The sequence below is a fragment of the Pelodiscus sinensis genome, unplaced genomic scaffold (genome assembly GCF_049634645.1).
Source record: "Pelodiscus sinensis isolate JC-2024 unplaced genomic scaffold, ASM4963464v1 ctg102, whole genome shotgun sequence".
In the NCBI taxonomy this organism is placed as follows: Eukaryota; Metazoa; Chordata; order Testudines; family Trionychidae; genus Pelodiscus; species Pelodiscus sinensis.
In genome coordinates this window covers 234,811-250,000 of record NW_027466045.1, presented here as the reverse complement: position 1 = coordinate 250,000, position 15,190 = coordinate 234,811, and the positions used below count along the sequence as shown (strand labels likewise).

General features: G+C 59.0%; 2 protein-coding genes across 2 annotated transcripts; one reads left to right on the top strand and one right to left on the bottom strand.

Moving 5' to 3' along the window:
• Positions 1–1,719: 1,719 nt before the first annotated feature.
• Positions 1,720–8,079, top strand: LOC102462852 (metabotropic glutamate receptor 6-like). Its single transcript, XM_075918637.1, has 10 exons — positions 1,720–2,022; positions 2,634–2,850; positions 3,031–3,166; positions 3,244–3,398; positions 3,728–3,868; positions 4,368–4,568; positions 4,806–4,945; positions 5,303–6,238; positions 7,011–7,247; positions 8,015–8,079. Exons 1-9 carry the CDS (start codon positions 1,738–1,740, stop codon positions 7,242–7,244), a joined length of 2,445 nt encoding a protein of 814 aa, XP_075774752.1. The 5' UTR covers positions 1,720–1,737; the 3' UTR covers positions 7,245–7,247; positions 8,015–8,079.
• A 1,765-nt stretch (positions 8,080–9,844) lies between these two features.
• Positions 9,845–15,047, bottom strand: LOC102460051 (outer kinetochore KNL1 complex subunit ZWINT). The gene is made up of 10 exons (XM_075918632.1): positions 14,826–15,047; positions 13,385–13,484; positions 13,037–13,157; positions 12,728–12,894; positions 12,474–12,530; positions 12,149–12,300; positions 11,874–12,045; positions 11,623–11,747; positions 11,367–11,526; positions 9,845–11,152 (listed from the first exon to the last, which is right to left on the bottom strand). The coding sequence occupies exons 1-10, from the start codon at positions 14,891–14,893 to the stop codon at positions 11,090–11,092; spliced, it is 1,185 nt and encodes a 394-aa protein (XP_075774747.1). The 5' UTR covers positions 14,894–15,047; the 3' UTR covers positions 9,845–11,089.
• Between the last annotated feature and the right edge of the window lie 143 nt (positions 15,048–15,190).

Genomic DNA, 15,190 nt, shown 5'->3' with positions numbered 1-15,190 from the left:
GAGATGGGGGTGGGGGTGTCGCAGTGGATCCGGGAGACATTGGGGCTGGGGGGGTCGGGGTGGGGAGATGTTGGGGGGTTGATCCAAGGGAGACGTGGAGAGAGGGGGGGTTGGCTTGGGGCGACTCGGGGTGAGTGGGTTGATTTGAAGACGACATCGGGGCCAATCAGGCAGATGGGGGGGTGTTCCGGGGAGATGTGGGAGGATCGCGGTGAGGGAGGTGGGAGTCTGGGGGTCAATTGGGCAGGTGTGGGGGTTGCAGGGGTTCGATCCGGGGAGATGTCGGGGGCCTGAGGATTCAGGGGGTCAAACTGGAGGAAGATGTTGAGAGCCTGGGGAGAGGTTGGGGGATCCGCCTATCTGTAGCACCAGCCCCAGTACATTATGGGAGTCTGACCAGAGCCTCCCAGCGCAGCCTCTGCCCCCAGACATCCATCCTGAATTGGGAGGAGACCAGATTTGCTCAGTCCTACCCTGGGGGGGCCTCAAGGTGTGGGAGGGGGCAGGGCTGTCTGGAAGGGGCGGGCCCAGGTAGGAGGGTGGGAAAGGAAGAAAGGGACAGGACTCCCTGGCAGCTGGGCCTTGCGGCCACTCAGAAGTTCCAGTGCTGCCCGGCAGGTTAGCAGAGCCCCCACAGCGAGGGTTCTGTTTCTGCCGGTGGTGCACATTCACATGTGCCTCGGTGCACAGAACATTATTCTGCACATGCATGGAAAAGATTAGCGAGACCTTTGGAAGGGGGGTGGACAGATCAGTCAACAGACAGATGGACAGAGGGAGGTGAGATGGGGGGAAAGGCCTCACCTACAACTCACCCCACAGCTGCTGGATGTGTGAGGAGGGATGAATGAAGGGAGTGCCTGGGGGGATGGATGGATGGTGGGGAGGTAGGGCAGAAGGATGGATGGATTGTGTGCAGATGGACAAATGGACAGAGGGAGCAGTGGAAGAAGGGACACACAGATGCTAGGTGTAGGGATGGATGGATAGAGGTTGGATGGATGGATAGATGGTGGATGTGGGAATGGATGGCCAGACAGTGGGTGTGAGGATGGATGGATGGATGGTGGGGGATGGATGGACAGACAGTGGGTGTGGGGATGGATAGATGGTGGGTGTGGGGATAGATGGATGGACAGTGGGTGGGGGATGGATGGATGGATGGTGGGTGTGGGGATGGATAGACCGACAGATGGTGGATGGAGGCTGTGGGGATGGATGGATGGATGGATGGATGGACCGACAGATGATGGATGGAGGCTGTGGGATGGATGGATGGATGGATGGATGGACCGACAGGTGACAGATGGAAGCTGTGGGGATGGATGCATGGATGGATGGACCGACAGATGATGGATGGAGGCTGTGGGGATGGATGGATGGATGGACTGACAGATGATGGGATCCAGGCGAACCAGGTGTCCCGGGCACGATGGCCAAAAGACCAGCCCCTGGCCCCCAGCACCGTCCAGCTGGAGCTAGCCCCTTTCCCCCACGCTCTTTCCCCTCCAGGCTGTGAAGTGCAGTCCAACCATGGAGCGGCCGTGGCCCCCCGGCTGCTGGCCCCTCCTCCTGCTGCTGCTGGGGATCTGGGGGGCAGGGACCCAGCAAGGCACCCAGCCCTTCTCCATCAGGATCGAGGGGGATGTGACCCTGGGAGGGCTCTTCCCAGTGCACGCCCGGGGCCCGGCCGGGGTGCCGTGTGGCGAGGTGAAGAAGGAGAAGGGGATCCATCGCATGGAGGCCATGCTCTACGCCCTGGACCAGATCAATGCAGACCCCCAGCTGCTTCCCAACCTGACCTTGGGGGCCCGCATCCTGGACACCTGCTCCCGGGACACCTACGCCCTGGAGCAATCGCTGACCTTCGTCCAGGCCCTGATCCAGAAGGACACATCCGACGTGCGCTGTGCCGATGGCCGGCCCCCGCTCCTCACCCGGCCTGAGCGGGTCGTGGCCGTGGTGGGCGCCTCGGCCAGCTCCGTCTCCATCATGGTGGCCAACGTCCTGCGTCTCTTCGCTGTGAGTGGCTGTGGGATGGGAGCTGGGGGGGCCTTGCCCCATGGTTGGGGTCTCCTAGACATGGGGGATGGATAGAACCCCCATCACAATGCTTCTCCCCAACTCTGGGAGGGGAGGGGAGGGGAGTGGGGTCTCGTGGTTACAGCACGGGGGGCTAGGAGCCCGCACCGGGTTCTCTGTGGGGCGTGCTGTGCGGTATGGGCCATTCGCTCGCGATGCTCAGCAGGCCCCCGGACTCTAGTCCAACAACCGTGTCACTAACAAGACATGGGGGGGGGAGGGAGACTGGGTGCCCTGGCTGCCCCCTCCCGCAAGGGAAATACAAACGCCAGACAGCTCCTCCCTACAACTAGGCCTTGGCTACCCACAATTCCTTGCAGCATCACTTCTTGATCCCTGGGGAGGTGATGGGGCCACAAGTGAGAATGGGCCTCCCACCCGTTTTCTCCTGCCCCATGGCAATGTCAGTGGGGGTGGGGGAGGGGACCTTCCTGCACTAGGAGACCAGACTCGGGTTCTATCCCAGCTCTGGGAAGCGAGTGGGGCCTAGTGGTTAGAGCAGGCAGTTTGGGGGCCATGGTGACTCCATTGATCTCCCCTTTTGCCCTCAGATCCCCCAGATCAGCTATGCCTCCACCGCCCCCGAGCTCAGCGACAACAATCGTTACGACTACTTCTCCCGCGTGGTGCCCCCCGACTCTTACCAGGCCCAGGCCATGGTGGACGTGGTGAAGGCGCTGGGCTGGAACTACGTCTCCACACTGGCCTCTGAGGGCAACTACGGCGAGAGCGGCGTGGAGGCCTTTGTCCAGATCTCCCGGGAGGCCGGTGAGCGGCGGGGGTGGGGAGCACCGGCAGAGCTGCGGGCAGGAGTGAGGGGCACCAGCAGAGTTGGGGGGCAGGGGCTGCAGGCAGGAGCAAGGGGGCACCAGCAGGGGCTATGGGCAGGAGGGGCACCGGCAGGGCTGGGGCACAACTGCCAGTGACGGGGGGTCCCTGTGCCCCCAGGAGGCGTCTGCATTGCTCAGTCCATCAAGATCCCACGGGAGCCCAAGGCCGGGGAGTTTGACAAGCTCATCAAGCGGCTGATGGAGACGCCCAACGCCCGCGGCATCATCATCTTCGCCAACGAGGACGACATCAAGTGAGTGAGGGGCTGCCCCCAGCGCCCCCAGCCTGGGAGGGCAGGACTCACCCTGCTGGCGTTGTCGCCCCCTGCAGGCGGGTGCTGGAGGCTGCGCGCCGTGCCAACCTGACGGGTCATTTCCTCTGGGTCGGCTCTGACAGCTGGGGCTCCAAGATCTCGCCCATCCTGAAGCAGGAGGAAGTGGCCGAGGGAGCCGTCACCATCCTGCCCAAGCGGGCGTCCATCGATGGTAACGGGGACCGCTGGCCACACCCCTCTGTCTACAGGGCCATGTGCTGGCACCCCCGCTCCCAGCAGCAACCCCCCACCCCCTACAGCATCCCCTGCTGAACTCCCTGCTCCCCACAGCATGGTCAGGCCCTGCCCGCCAGGGGAGAGCGCCCCAGCCAAGCCCCCCACAGCACAGCACCCTCGAGAGCTTGGCCCTGACTGCCGGGGGAGAGCGCCCCTGCTCAGGCCCTCCCTGCAGCTCTTGTCCCCCAGTGCCTGGCCCTGCCTGGGGAGAGGGGCCATGCCCAGGCCCCCAGCCCCCGCTGAGCCCTCCCATCTCCCCCGCAGGCTTCGACCAGTATTTCACCTCCCGCTCCCTGGAGAACAACCGCCGCAATATCTGGTTTGCTGAGTTCTGGGAGGACGATTTTAAATGTAAACTCACCCGCCCGGGGACGCAGCCCGCGGAGGCAGCTCGGAAATGCACTGGTACTGGGAGGCTGGGGGGTCTTTGGGGGAATAGAGCTGGGGGGGGGAATTTCCTGGGGGTGGGGAATTTCCTGGGGGTGGGGACAGCAGACTTTTGGGGCAGATCTCTCTGGGGTGGACTAGCATGGGGCCGATTCCGGGGGGGGGGGAGGAGACACTAGCTCCCTGCCCCCCCATGTGGGGTGTTATCAGCTGACTCACTGTTCAGGTCTTTGGGGGAGTCCAGGGGGCAGCTGATCCCCCCATCACAGCAGGTAGATGCTGCCCAGACACCCCAAATCTCATGTCCCTGCCCACTGAGAACAAGATGGGGATTAGGGCAGGGAAAGCCTGGAGAACTGTCCCGTGCCCTGAGCCAGCCAGCCCCCCCCCCCCCAGGGCCCAGATGGGAACTGGCCCAAGAGAGGCCGGGCCCTGCCCCCCCTTAACTGATGGCACCTCCTAGTGGGGTCAGGTCCTGTGCCCCATTCCTGCCCTGCTGAACCCCACCTCTGCCCAGGCGAGGAGCGCATCGGGCGGGACTCCACCTACGAGCAGGAGGGGAAGGTGCAGTTTGTGATTGATGCTGTCTATGCCATGGCCTATGCTCTGCACAACATGCACCTGGACCTGTGCCCTGGCGCCCCTGGACTCTGCGACCGGATGGACCCCATGGATGGGCGCACCCTGCTGCACTACATCCGCGGGGTCAACTTCAACGGTGAGGGCTGAGGGAGGGAGGGAGGGGCTCCAGCAGGGCTGGGCTGGCAGGGGCTGCAGGGCAGCAATGAGGGGCACCAGCAGGGATGGGGGAGCTCTGGGCTTGGCTGGCAGGGGCTGCAGGGTGGGAGTGAGGGGCACTTGCAGGGCTGCAGGGAGCGCAGGGCTGGGCTGTGGGTCCAGAGTGCGGGGAACCAGCAAAGCTGAGTCGAGCCCCACCCCTTGTTCACACCCACAGGCAGCGCTGGGACCCCTGTCATGTTCAATGAGAACGGAGATGCCCCAGGGCGCTACGACATCTTCCAGTATCAGCTCACAAACACCACGGTCCCCGGGTACAAAGCCATTGGGCAGTGGACAGAATATCTGCGCCTGAACGTGAGTGTGCGGGACCCACTGGCTCCATGTCAGCCCTGAGCAGTGTGGTGTGTGGCTGTACCCCAGCCCCCGCCACGGGGGCTCCACGTCAGCCCTGGCCAGCGTGGTGTGTGGCTATGCCCCCACTCTCACCCCTACCGGCTGCATCTCAACAGCAAGGGAGCTATCCCTGGGCACTGTTATATGCTGCTGTTCCCAGCTGACTCACTCCAGAACTGGCTGCATCTCATCCCTGGCAGCATTGTGTGTGGCTGTTCCCCAGCAGCTGGGCCCCTGAGGTGGCTGCCTCAGCCCCGGGCAAAGCAACCCAGGGGCACTATGCAAGTCTGTTCTCTGGCCACCCCTCTCCCTTGGCAGATGGAGGAGATGCAGTGGTCTGGGGGCCAGCAGGAGATCCCCTCATCTGTCTGCAGCCTGCCCTGCAGCCCGGGCGAACGGAAGAAGATGGTGAAGGGTGTGGCCTGCTGCTGGCACTGCGAGCTCTGCGACGGCTACCAGTACCAGCTGGACGAGTTCACCTGCGAGACCTGCCCTTTCGACATGCGCCCCAGCCCCAACCGCACGGCCTGCCGACCCACGCCCATCGTCAAGCTGGAGTGGAGCTCGCCCTGGGCCGTGCTGCCCATCTGCCTGGCCATCTGTGGCATCCTAGGCACCACATTCGTGGTGGTCACCTTCGTGCGCCACAACAACACGCCCATTGTCCGGGCCTCGGGGCGGGAGCTGAGCTATGTGCTGCTGACAGGCATCTTCCTGATCTACTCCATCACCTTCCTCATGATCGCCGAGCCGGGCATGCTGGTGTGCGCTGCCCGGCGCCTCTTCCTGGGGCTGGGCATGGCCCTCAGCTACTCGGCCCTGCTCACCAAGACCAACCGCATCTACCGCATCTTCGAGCAGGGCAAGAAGTCGGTGACACCACCCCGGTTCATCAGTCCCACCTCCCAACTGGCCATCACCTTCAGCCTGAGCTCGGTGCAGCTGGTGGGGACGCTGGCCTGGCTGGGGGCCCTCCCGCCCCACAGCGTCATCGACTACGAGGAGCAGCGGGTCCCCAACCCCGAGGCAGCCCGGGGGGTGCTCAAGTGTGACATGTCCGACCTGTCACTCATCTGCTGCTTGGGCTACAGCCTGCTGCTCATGGTCACCTGCACTGTCTACGCCATCAAGGCCCGGGGCGTGCCTGAGACCTTCAACGAAGCCAAGCCCATTGGCTTCACCATGTACACCACCTGCATCGTCTGGCTGGCCTTCGTGCCCATCTTCTTCGGCACTGCCCAGTCCGCAGAGAAGGTCAGGGGGCTGGAGTCTGGGAGCGGGGCAGCCTAGGGGCTGGAATCGGAGAGAGGACCCCAGAGGCTGGGAGGAAAGGGGTGAGGGACTCAGGGATTGGAGTTTGAGGGGGGAGCCAGGCTGATGAGGGTGCGAAGAGCCCATGGGTTTGAGTTGTGGGGGGAGGGAGCGGGGAGCCCACAGGTTAGGTTTTGAGGAGAGACAAGGGCCAAGCCTGAAGGGAAATTGGAAGGGATCAAGAGACAGAACCCAGGAGTCCTGCTCCCAAACCCCCTGCTCTAAACCACCAGACCCCACTACCCTCCTCTCCAACCCAGGGATAGAACCCGGGGTTCTGGCTCCTAGTGCCCACTGCTGGAAGGGTCAAGTCTTGCACCAGCCACCCTGAGGCTACATCTATACTGCAGTCTTCTTCCGCAAAAGCTTATGCAAATGAAGCACGGAGTAGAACATTGCCACGCTTCATTTGCATAATTAATTAGCAGCCATTTTTGTGCAAAAAGGAGCTGTGTAGATGGCTCCTTTTTGCACAAAAACGCCCTCTTGTGCAAGAGCCTTTCTTCTTGAAAAAATGAGGGAGAACGGCTCTTGCACAAGAAGGGGGGTTTGTGCTAAAAGGAGCCATCTATTCAGCTCTTTTTTGCGCAAAAATGGCTAATTAATTATGCAAATGAAGCACAGCAATATCCTACTCTGCGCTTCATTTGCATGCTTTAAGGAAGTCTGCAGTATAGACATAGCCAGAGTGTCCTATCCTCCCTCCCCCCCACAGATCTACATCCAGACAACGACACTGACGGTGTCCATGAGCCTCAGTGCCTCGGTTTCCCTGGGAATGCTCTACGTGCCCAAGGTCTACGTCATCATCTTCCATCCCGAACAGAACGTGGCCAAGCGCAAGCGCAGCTTCAAAGCAGCAGCCACGGCCGTCAGCGCCTCCACCCGCCTCTCGCAGAAGGGCAGCGAGCGCCAGAATGGGGCTGACACTGCCCAGACGGGCAAATAGCTGGTACGTGGGTATTGCTTCCTCAGCTCCCACTCTGGCCTGTGTAGCCAAAGCCAAGGAGAGAACCCAGCAGCCCTGGCTCCTACCTCTCCCCCTCGGCTCTAACCACTAGACCACCCTCTTGTGCACTGTGGCTGTGTCTCCCAGAAGGGTGGTCAGTTGTGCCACTTGTACAGCATATGCAGCTGGACTCAGACTGGAGCCCGCAGCCCCAGATTGCCCTCAGTGCAACTCAGGCCCAGCACGTGAGAGGGGGCAAGCTGGGACCCCCAGCCCTTGCCCATTGTGGGACCAGGGCTCAGATGAGCACGAGTGTACTAAGTGTGCAAAGGTGGATGGTATCATAGGCCCAAAACTGGACTGCAACTTAATGCTTAGAGGGGGATGGGAACAAGGAGTCCCTCCCTCCCCCCCTCTTTCATTGCTCGTTCAGGGCACGGCTACACAGGAGGGCAAAAGTCAAATTAGGTGACGCCACTTCAGCTATGTCAATTGTGTAGCTGAAGACAAAATAGCGTAATTGGGCTTTTGGCACTGTCTCCGCAGCAGGAAGTCAAAGGGAGAGCACACTGTCTCTGACTTCCCTTACTGAGGGTTACAGAAGTCGGTGTAAGAAGTCCTCCATCTCAACGTTATTTCACAATTATGGCTTGCTGTGTAGACACCCACTTAGTTATTTCGAAATGCTGCTGCTACGTGGACGTGCCCTCAGTGGCCCTGACTGGCTCTAGTGTCCCAGCGTGACTAACACTCTCCTTTATCATTGCCAGGGCGCCTGTGCTGAGGAACGTGGGTAACTCAGAACCAGCCCCAGACCAACATAACCCAAGGGGGGGAAGGAATGAAGAGTCATAGGTGGATGGGGGGGGGGGGAGAGAACAGGGGAGACAGGAGTGGAATAAACCTGTTTTTTTACAACGTTGCTGTGATTTATTTTCGAGGTCCGTGAGCCAGGATTCTGGGGTTCACTCCTCGGCTCTGGGAGAGGGTGGAGCTGGGGGTATGTGTCTTTGCTTCCTCCTCACACGCTCCTGCTTAGCCCCTTTCTTCACTCTCACTTCACCAGTAGTTTCTTCTCCATTGTCTTCTTTCCAGATCATTCTCTCCTCTTCCCCTCCCCTCTGTCCTGTTCCTTTCATCTGTCCCTGTGGGTCCTGCCAATGGTTCTCTCACTCCTCTTTTCATCCCTTCTTTCCCTACTGCTCTACCCTCCTCTTTCTCTGCTTCCTTCTTCGCCTCAGCCATCACTCACTTCTTCCTCACTTCTCTCCTGTCATCCACTTTTCTTCTGGGTTTCTGGCTGGACAACCACTCTGTGATAGTTAGCAATGGTCCAGTCATGCTGGAAGGGCAGAACAAATGGGATTCTGCAGAGGTCTGTTTTGGGATCGGTTCTGTTCAATGTCTTCATCAACACTTTAGATATTGGCATAGAGAGCATGATTATTTAGTTTGCAGAGGATACCAAACTGGGAGGAGTTATAACAGGAGTGTTATGAGCAAGACACGCAAAGTCATTCTTCTGCTCTACTCTGCACTGATTAGGCCTCAGTTGGAGTAGTGTGTCCAGTTCTGGGCACCACAGTTCAAGAAATGTGGAGAAATTGGAGAAGGTTCAAAGAAGAGCAAGTATGATGAAAAGTCTAGAAACCATGAGCTAAGAGGGAAGACTGAAAGAATTGGGTTTGTCCAGGTTGGAAAAGACAGAGGGGACATGACAGCAGTTTTCAAATACCTAAAAGGGTGTTACACAGAGGAGGGAGAACAATTTTTTGCCCTGGCCTCTGAAGATAGGCCAAGAAGCAACAGGCTTAAATTGCAGCAAGGGAGATTTAGGCTATACATTACGGAAAAACTTCCTACCTGTGAGGGTGGGTAAGCACTGGAATAAATTGCCTAGGGAGGTTGTGGGATCTCCATCCCTGGAGATATGTAGGAGCAGGTTGGACAGACATCTACCAGGAACGATTTAGATGGTGCTTGGTCCTGCTGCCAGGGCAGGGGACTAGGCTTGATGACCTCTTGAAGGTCCCTTCCAGTTCTAGGATTCTAATTCTTTCTTCTCATCCTATCACTTGCTTTCTGGTGTTCACTTCTTAATTCCCTGTCACTCACCTCTTCATCCCTGTATCACTCACGTCTTCTCAGCATCCTTCCATCATTCACTCCTCTTCCTGGCTCCCTTTCTCTTCTGTTTATCCTTTCTTTCATTTGTTCTTTCCTTTATCTTCCTTTGCTTCAGTCCCTCCCCCAGCACTCATACTTCCCCCATCACTGGTGCATTATATGTCCCTGCCTGGGGCCACCCAAGCGCAGGCCATGCCTGAGTGGCACAAAAGCATCCTTGAAGCGGAAGCAAAGGCGAGCTCGGCCCCTCTGAGGTGCGGGCGCTCTCAACCCACCACATGCAGCAGCCAGTAGATAGACACCAAAGGCAAAATGCATTATCTCTGCCTCTCGCACAGGCTCTGCCCCAGCATAGTCTGTGCTGGGAGGATGGGCTGCAGCAGAGCCAATGGGGCATGAGGTATCCATCGTAGCCTGCGACCATTTAAACCCTACAATTCCAGCACCACAGATGCTCTCACATTGTAGCAAAACAGGGAAGAATCAGCAAAGGTTTTATTGGTGTACAGTGGAGGAGCGCTTACCTGGCCCGGAGATGCAGCCAGCTCTGGGGAACAGCTGCAAACACTAGATGAGGAAGGCCCACTCCCGACCTGCAACCCCAGCTCTGCTGGTGCCCCACTCCCCGTCTGCAGTCCTCCCCTTCTCAGCTGCCTCCAAAAGTTCTTAGCCACTGACAGACTTACTGCTTGTAATTTACAGGCAGCAACATCCCACCTCCCGCCCACAGGCTTATTTAGCAAACCAGAGGCTGGACCCACTGTGGAAATATTCAAGGCCATAGAAACCCCATTGTGAAGCAGGGAAGGGGGGGGGGGGGAAGGGAGGAGAGAAAGGGACACTCAAGAGTGAATCCAGCAGCCAGGGGTGGAGAAGCTGGTCATTTTCAGCTCAGTGGCATCAGTTCATAGAGACTAAGTCTCCAACTCCTTTGCCCCACCCAACCTCCCCCACCATTGCTCCCCGCTGTGTCCCTCACAAACCTATTGCCCCACCCATCTCAAATCAGCCTGCCCCACCCCTCTAGTCCCTTCCGCCCTCCCCCATCCCAGGCCCTGCCACCCCCGTGGGCTTCTCAGATCAGGAGGTGAGTGTGGTGGGGGCACCAGGACTGGGTCCTCCTCCCCCATCTGAAAAGGGCCAGAAGAGCTCACACGCTCCCCCCCCCCCCCATTAGCACACAACAATAAGTCAAGAACCCCACCTTGTGGCCAACTGGGGAACAGCCTGTGGACAGGCCACCCACACAGTAAAGGGGGTAAAGAATGGGACCAGATGCTTTTTTCCCCCTCAGGTGGCCACGGACCCTTGATCTGGATTGGGGTCACAGAGGCCATAGGGGAAAGGAGGGTTCTGTGTCCATCCCCCATGGGTAGGTTCCATAAGCAGCCCACAGGGGCTGAAATCTAGGGCTCCCCCTCCGAGTTGCAATCACAAAACATTTCTAGAGAGACTGTTTCAGGGCGACTCAAGCCTCGCTCACATCACAGGCACAAGTTCAGGGGATCCCCCCCCTCCAATCAGGGGGAGAAGCCAATCTAGCATGATGGGAGTACAGGACAAGCAGATGGAGCTGGGTCTGCTCCCAAGAGGCAGACGAGGGGATACAGGCTGGTCGGACACTGAGCAAACGCAGGCCAAGAGCCTCTGCCACAAAGTGTGTGTGTGGGGTTTGCAACAGTCCTCCCACAAAGGGTTCTGGGGGCCCAGTGTGGAGCTCAGACATCCAGCGTGCTCAGGTATTCCAGCCAGTCACACAGGGATGGTGCCTCCTGGGGGGGCTAGGAGGGGAAAGAGATATATGTTAGGGGATTTGGCTGGAGAGGCTGGGTCCACAGAGTGGAGAAACTGAGGCACAGAAAGAGGAAAGGGCAGCAAAGGATAGTAGCCACAAGCCCTTGCCCGTAAGGCCGTGGGTTCCACCCATACCCAGCTCTGCCAGTGCTCTCCACTCCCAACCTGCAACCTCTGGATGGGGTGAAGAATGCCACTCACCTTCCACGCTGAGGGGTCGCTGGGGCCACGCTGCCCTTGCACCGTCAGCAGCCGGACACTCCCACCAGCTGGGTATTCCGGCTCCACCGCCAGTGTCCAGATGGCTGAGGGCCACAGGAAGCGGAGCAGGCGTTCCTGGGGATGCCAGTCAATGGGGAACCTGGAGGGGGGAGGGGAAAAAATCAGTGCTGCCCCCTACAAAATGGGAGACATGTTGGGGGGGGGGGGGAAGAGGAGAGGAGAGGGGAGAACAGACCTGGTCTGGAGGACCTGGATCTCAGCCAGGAGCTGGGCCAGCTTGCCATAGCTGTGCTGTATCTCCAGGATGGTGCCCCGGATGTCAGCACAGGGCATGGGAGACGGGAAGAAAGGGTTGTGGCTCTGTGGGGCAGACACAGACACAGACACAGAGAGTCAGATCCATCTAGCTTGGCCTTCAGAATCCCACCCAGCCTGCTTGGCCACTCCAACATGTCCTGGGTCAGACCCAGCTGGGCCATTACTCACCTGCACCCTGATGCACCCATCCTCTGCCCAGCACAAGGTGACTCTTAGCATCTGGGGGTCAGGTGTCAGTAACTGGGGGACTGGAGTCAGCTCCAGCTCCACTTTGTCACCAGAGGCTGATACTATCCGGATCCCCTGGAGTGTCTCCAAGAGCTGGCAGAGGGCCGAGTTCCTGGGGAAAGACAGGAGGATGCCTAGGTTCCATCCCCTTCAGAGGGAAGTGGTCTAGTGATTAGAGCAGAGGGGGCTGGGAAGGATGCCTCCAGAGTTCTCACCTCTCCATCTTCTCTCTCCAGTCACTGGCCACACACTCCTGGCTCTGGAGCTCCCCCTGCAGCTGCTGCAGCTCCTGGTGCTGAGCTTCCACCCGGCCCCGCAGCTCAGCCACCTGCTCTGCCAGCTGCTGCTGCCGCTCCACCAGCTGCTTCTGGATGAGGAGCGGGGGGTGTGTGTGTGTGTGAAGGGTGAATAGTGAGATGGGGAAGCAGCTGCCCTGACCCAGCCCCATTGCTTCCACAATCAGCCATCCCCACCTGCCCCCTCCCTCCACAGATTAGCTCCAAGAGGCCATGTGCCCACAGCTGTCCCTCAGAGCAGTACCTGCTCCTTCTGCCGTCTCTCCTGGGCATCTCTCGCCTTCTCCTCAGCCTGGTGTCTCTGTGGGGAGACGAGAGTTGGTGGCAGCTAGGGGGTCCCTGTAAATCCCCTAAGCAGCTAATAGTAGCTGGGAGGTGGAAGTCACAGGGCCCCTCAGCCCAGGACCAAATGGATTTGGTGGCAGAATTGGAATCCCTGGAGGCCCCTAGTAACCACAGTGGGATCCTCACATTCACACACCCAGGACAGAACCATACCTGGGTCTCAAGTCGTGCCAGAGCCTCCTTCAGTCGCTGTGCCAAGTGCTGTCCCTTCTCCAGCTGGGCCAGTACACGGGGCACTGACCCTTCAATGGCTTCTACCCGTTGCTGGTAGCCAGCCTTTAGTTCCTTCCACTGCTGCTTGGCTTGTGCCATCTCATTCCCTGGGCAGGGGGGAATGGAGAGGGGAGAGGCAGTGCATCAAATTGAGGAGATCTCGCTCTGAGCCATCCCTGATCTAACCCACTAGTTACACTCTCTCACCCCCCCCCCTCCCCAAGCCAGGGAGAAGTCTGGACTACTCACGAATAGCTGTCTCTGTGGTCTTCTGGTCAAAGGGGGCTGGATCCATCTGATCCAAGAACTCCAGCAGGAATCTGACCACATGGAGTTGGCTGCACATCCACTTCTGTTTCTTCCGCGTATCCTGGGGGAACCATGGGACAGGAAGGAGGAAATCACCTGGTGCTCCCTGGAGGGGAAAGGCCTCGTGCCTCATTCCCCACCCTAGAACAGGACAGGAAATAGCACCTCCTAGAAGGGGATAGGCCCTATGTTCCTTTTCCCACTTGCCTGAGCCAGCCAGTCCTCACACTGAGGCTGGGTCAGAGCTGGTGCCCCCTAAGGACAAAGGCCTGCTGCCCAATTACTCACCACTGCATGCTCCACCAGGACTTTAGCTGGCAGCTCTGCCTCCAGCTCCTCTCGGGTCTGCCCCTCAAAGGCCAGCACCTCATCCAGCTGAGCCAGAAGCCTGTAGGGAGGGGCAGAGAGGGTCAAGGCTGGGGAGAGCTGATCTTTGTCCTAGATGTCAACCTCCAGCAAAGATGGTGAGAAAAAATGCTTCAGACAGATTTCCCCCCAAAAAGGAGGACTGGGCCACAGAGAGCCAGGTCCTATAGCTGAGCCCTCATCTGTGAGATGATGAACTGCAGGAGTCATTTTTGTGTGACATCAGTTTCCACTGCAGAAATGCTGGCCCTTGAAGGACCCCTCTCTCTCCCTCCCCAGATCTTCTCTGTTCTCACCCTGCCCTGGAGGGTGACTCATGCACACACAGCGAGAAAACCTCCAATGAAGTTGCCAATCCTGGCTCAAAGGAGTTACCCAGGGCAGTGAATCTCTCTGGCCACCCCACATGTCCATACCCTACACCCGTACGCCAGCTCCAAGAGAATCACAAGCATCAAAGAAACCTTAGAATGGCTCTGTCTATATCCACTAGTCATCAGTCATCAAATGGCTTCCCCTTAAGTTCTGGCCACTGTGAAGAAGACTGAGCCAAAGACACGGCAATCAACCAACCCCCCATCCCCTTGACACCCAGGGATAGGCTCACGGCCCTTGGATGGATTTAGAAGGCACAAGGGACGAGCGCTGCCGTCTTAACTGCACATGGCCGGGGAAGAATGAGCCACACTTCGAGATGCGAGAACTTCACTGAGGAATGAAATACAGACAGGGAGCACAGCTGTTACTCAAGATTATTAGATACATTCTGCCTTCTTATGACCAGAAGAGTAAGTGGAGGAGCCCATTACGCAGTTATCCGACACCGTCAGGCTGTAATACTCCTTCTGCTACTTTAGTACACCTGGCGCCAGCAGCCATGTTTAAACTGTCCGCTGCCCCACGCAGGGCACCAGGAAATCGCACCACGGGCTGCAAAGAAACGGGCCGCCGGCTGAGCAGCCCTGCATGGAAGGACCAGCTCTCTGGCCGCTCCTCTCCAACGACGCAGCCTCGAGCCCCAGCAACACACGCGCAGCCGGGCTCCCAGTCGGTAGGGAGGCTTGTTCGATGGGTCCCGACATCGGGAGAGACTGGAGCATTTTTTCAATTATTTGTACCCGTTGAAGTGTCTGCAGCCACCTGCCGGGGGTCCCAGCCCCGTGCGACGTAACGGCCGCTAACAAGGTCTCCGGGGGCTTTTTTCTTATTTGGGGCCTTTCATGGCTCAGCCGTGGAGACATTGAGCCTCCAGCTGGGGGCGCAGCCGCCCCCCAACGCACCGCAGCGAACCACGCTACCTCCCCACAGAGGACGGCCCCCGCGGGGGGGGGGGGGAGGGACACCAACAACTCCCGCTACTCACTCCCGGGCCCTGACGGCGGCGTCCATAGCGCCAGTGGCTTGCAGCTCCGCTCGCTCGCGCCTTCTCATTCAACGCTCAGCGACCACGGCAAGAGCCAATCAGCAGGCGAGTTCCCTCAAGCGAGATCCCGCCCCTGACTCCCGAAGAGCCAATCAGCAGCTGCGTTCCCCAAAGACCTGCTCCCCCGCGCCCGTGACTTCCCATGGAGCCAATCAGAAGTCGAGTTCCCTCAGGTAAGGCGTTCCACCCCCCCCGCCGTCCCTGGTCTCCGAAGGAACCAATCAACAGGTGAGTTCCCTCACGTAACACCCCGCCACTGGCCTCCCAAAGAGCCAATCGACAGGCGAGTTTCCTCAGGTAAGGCT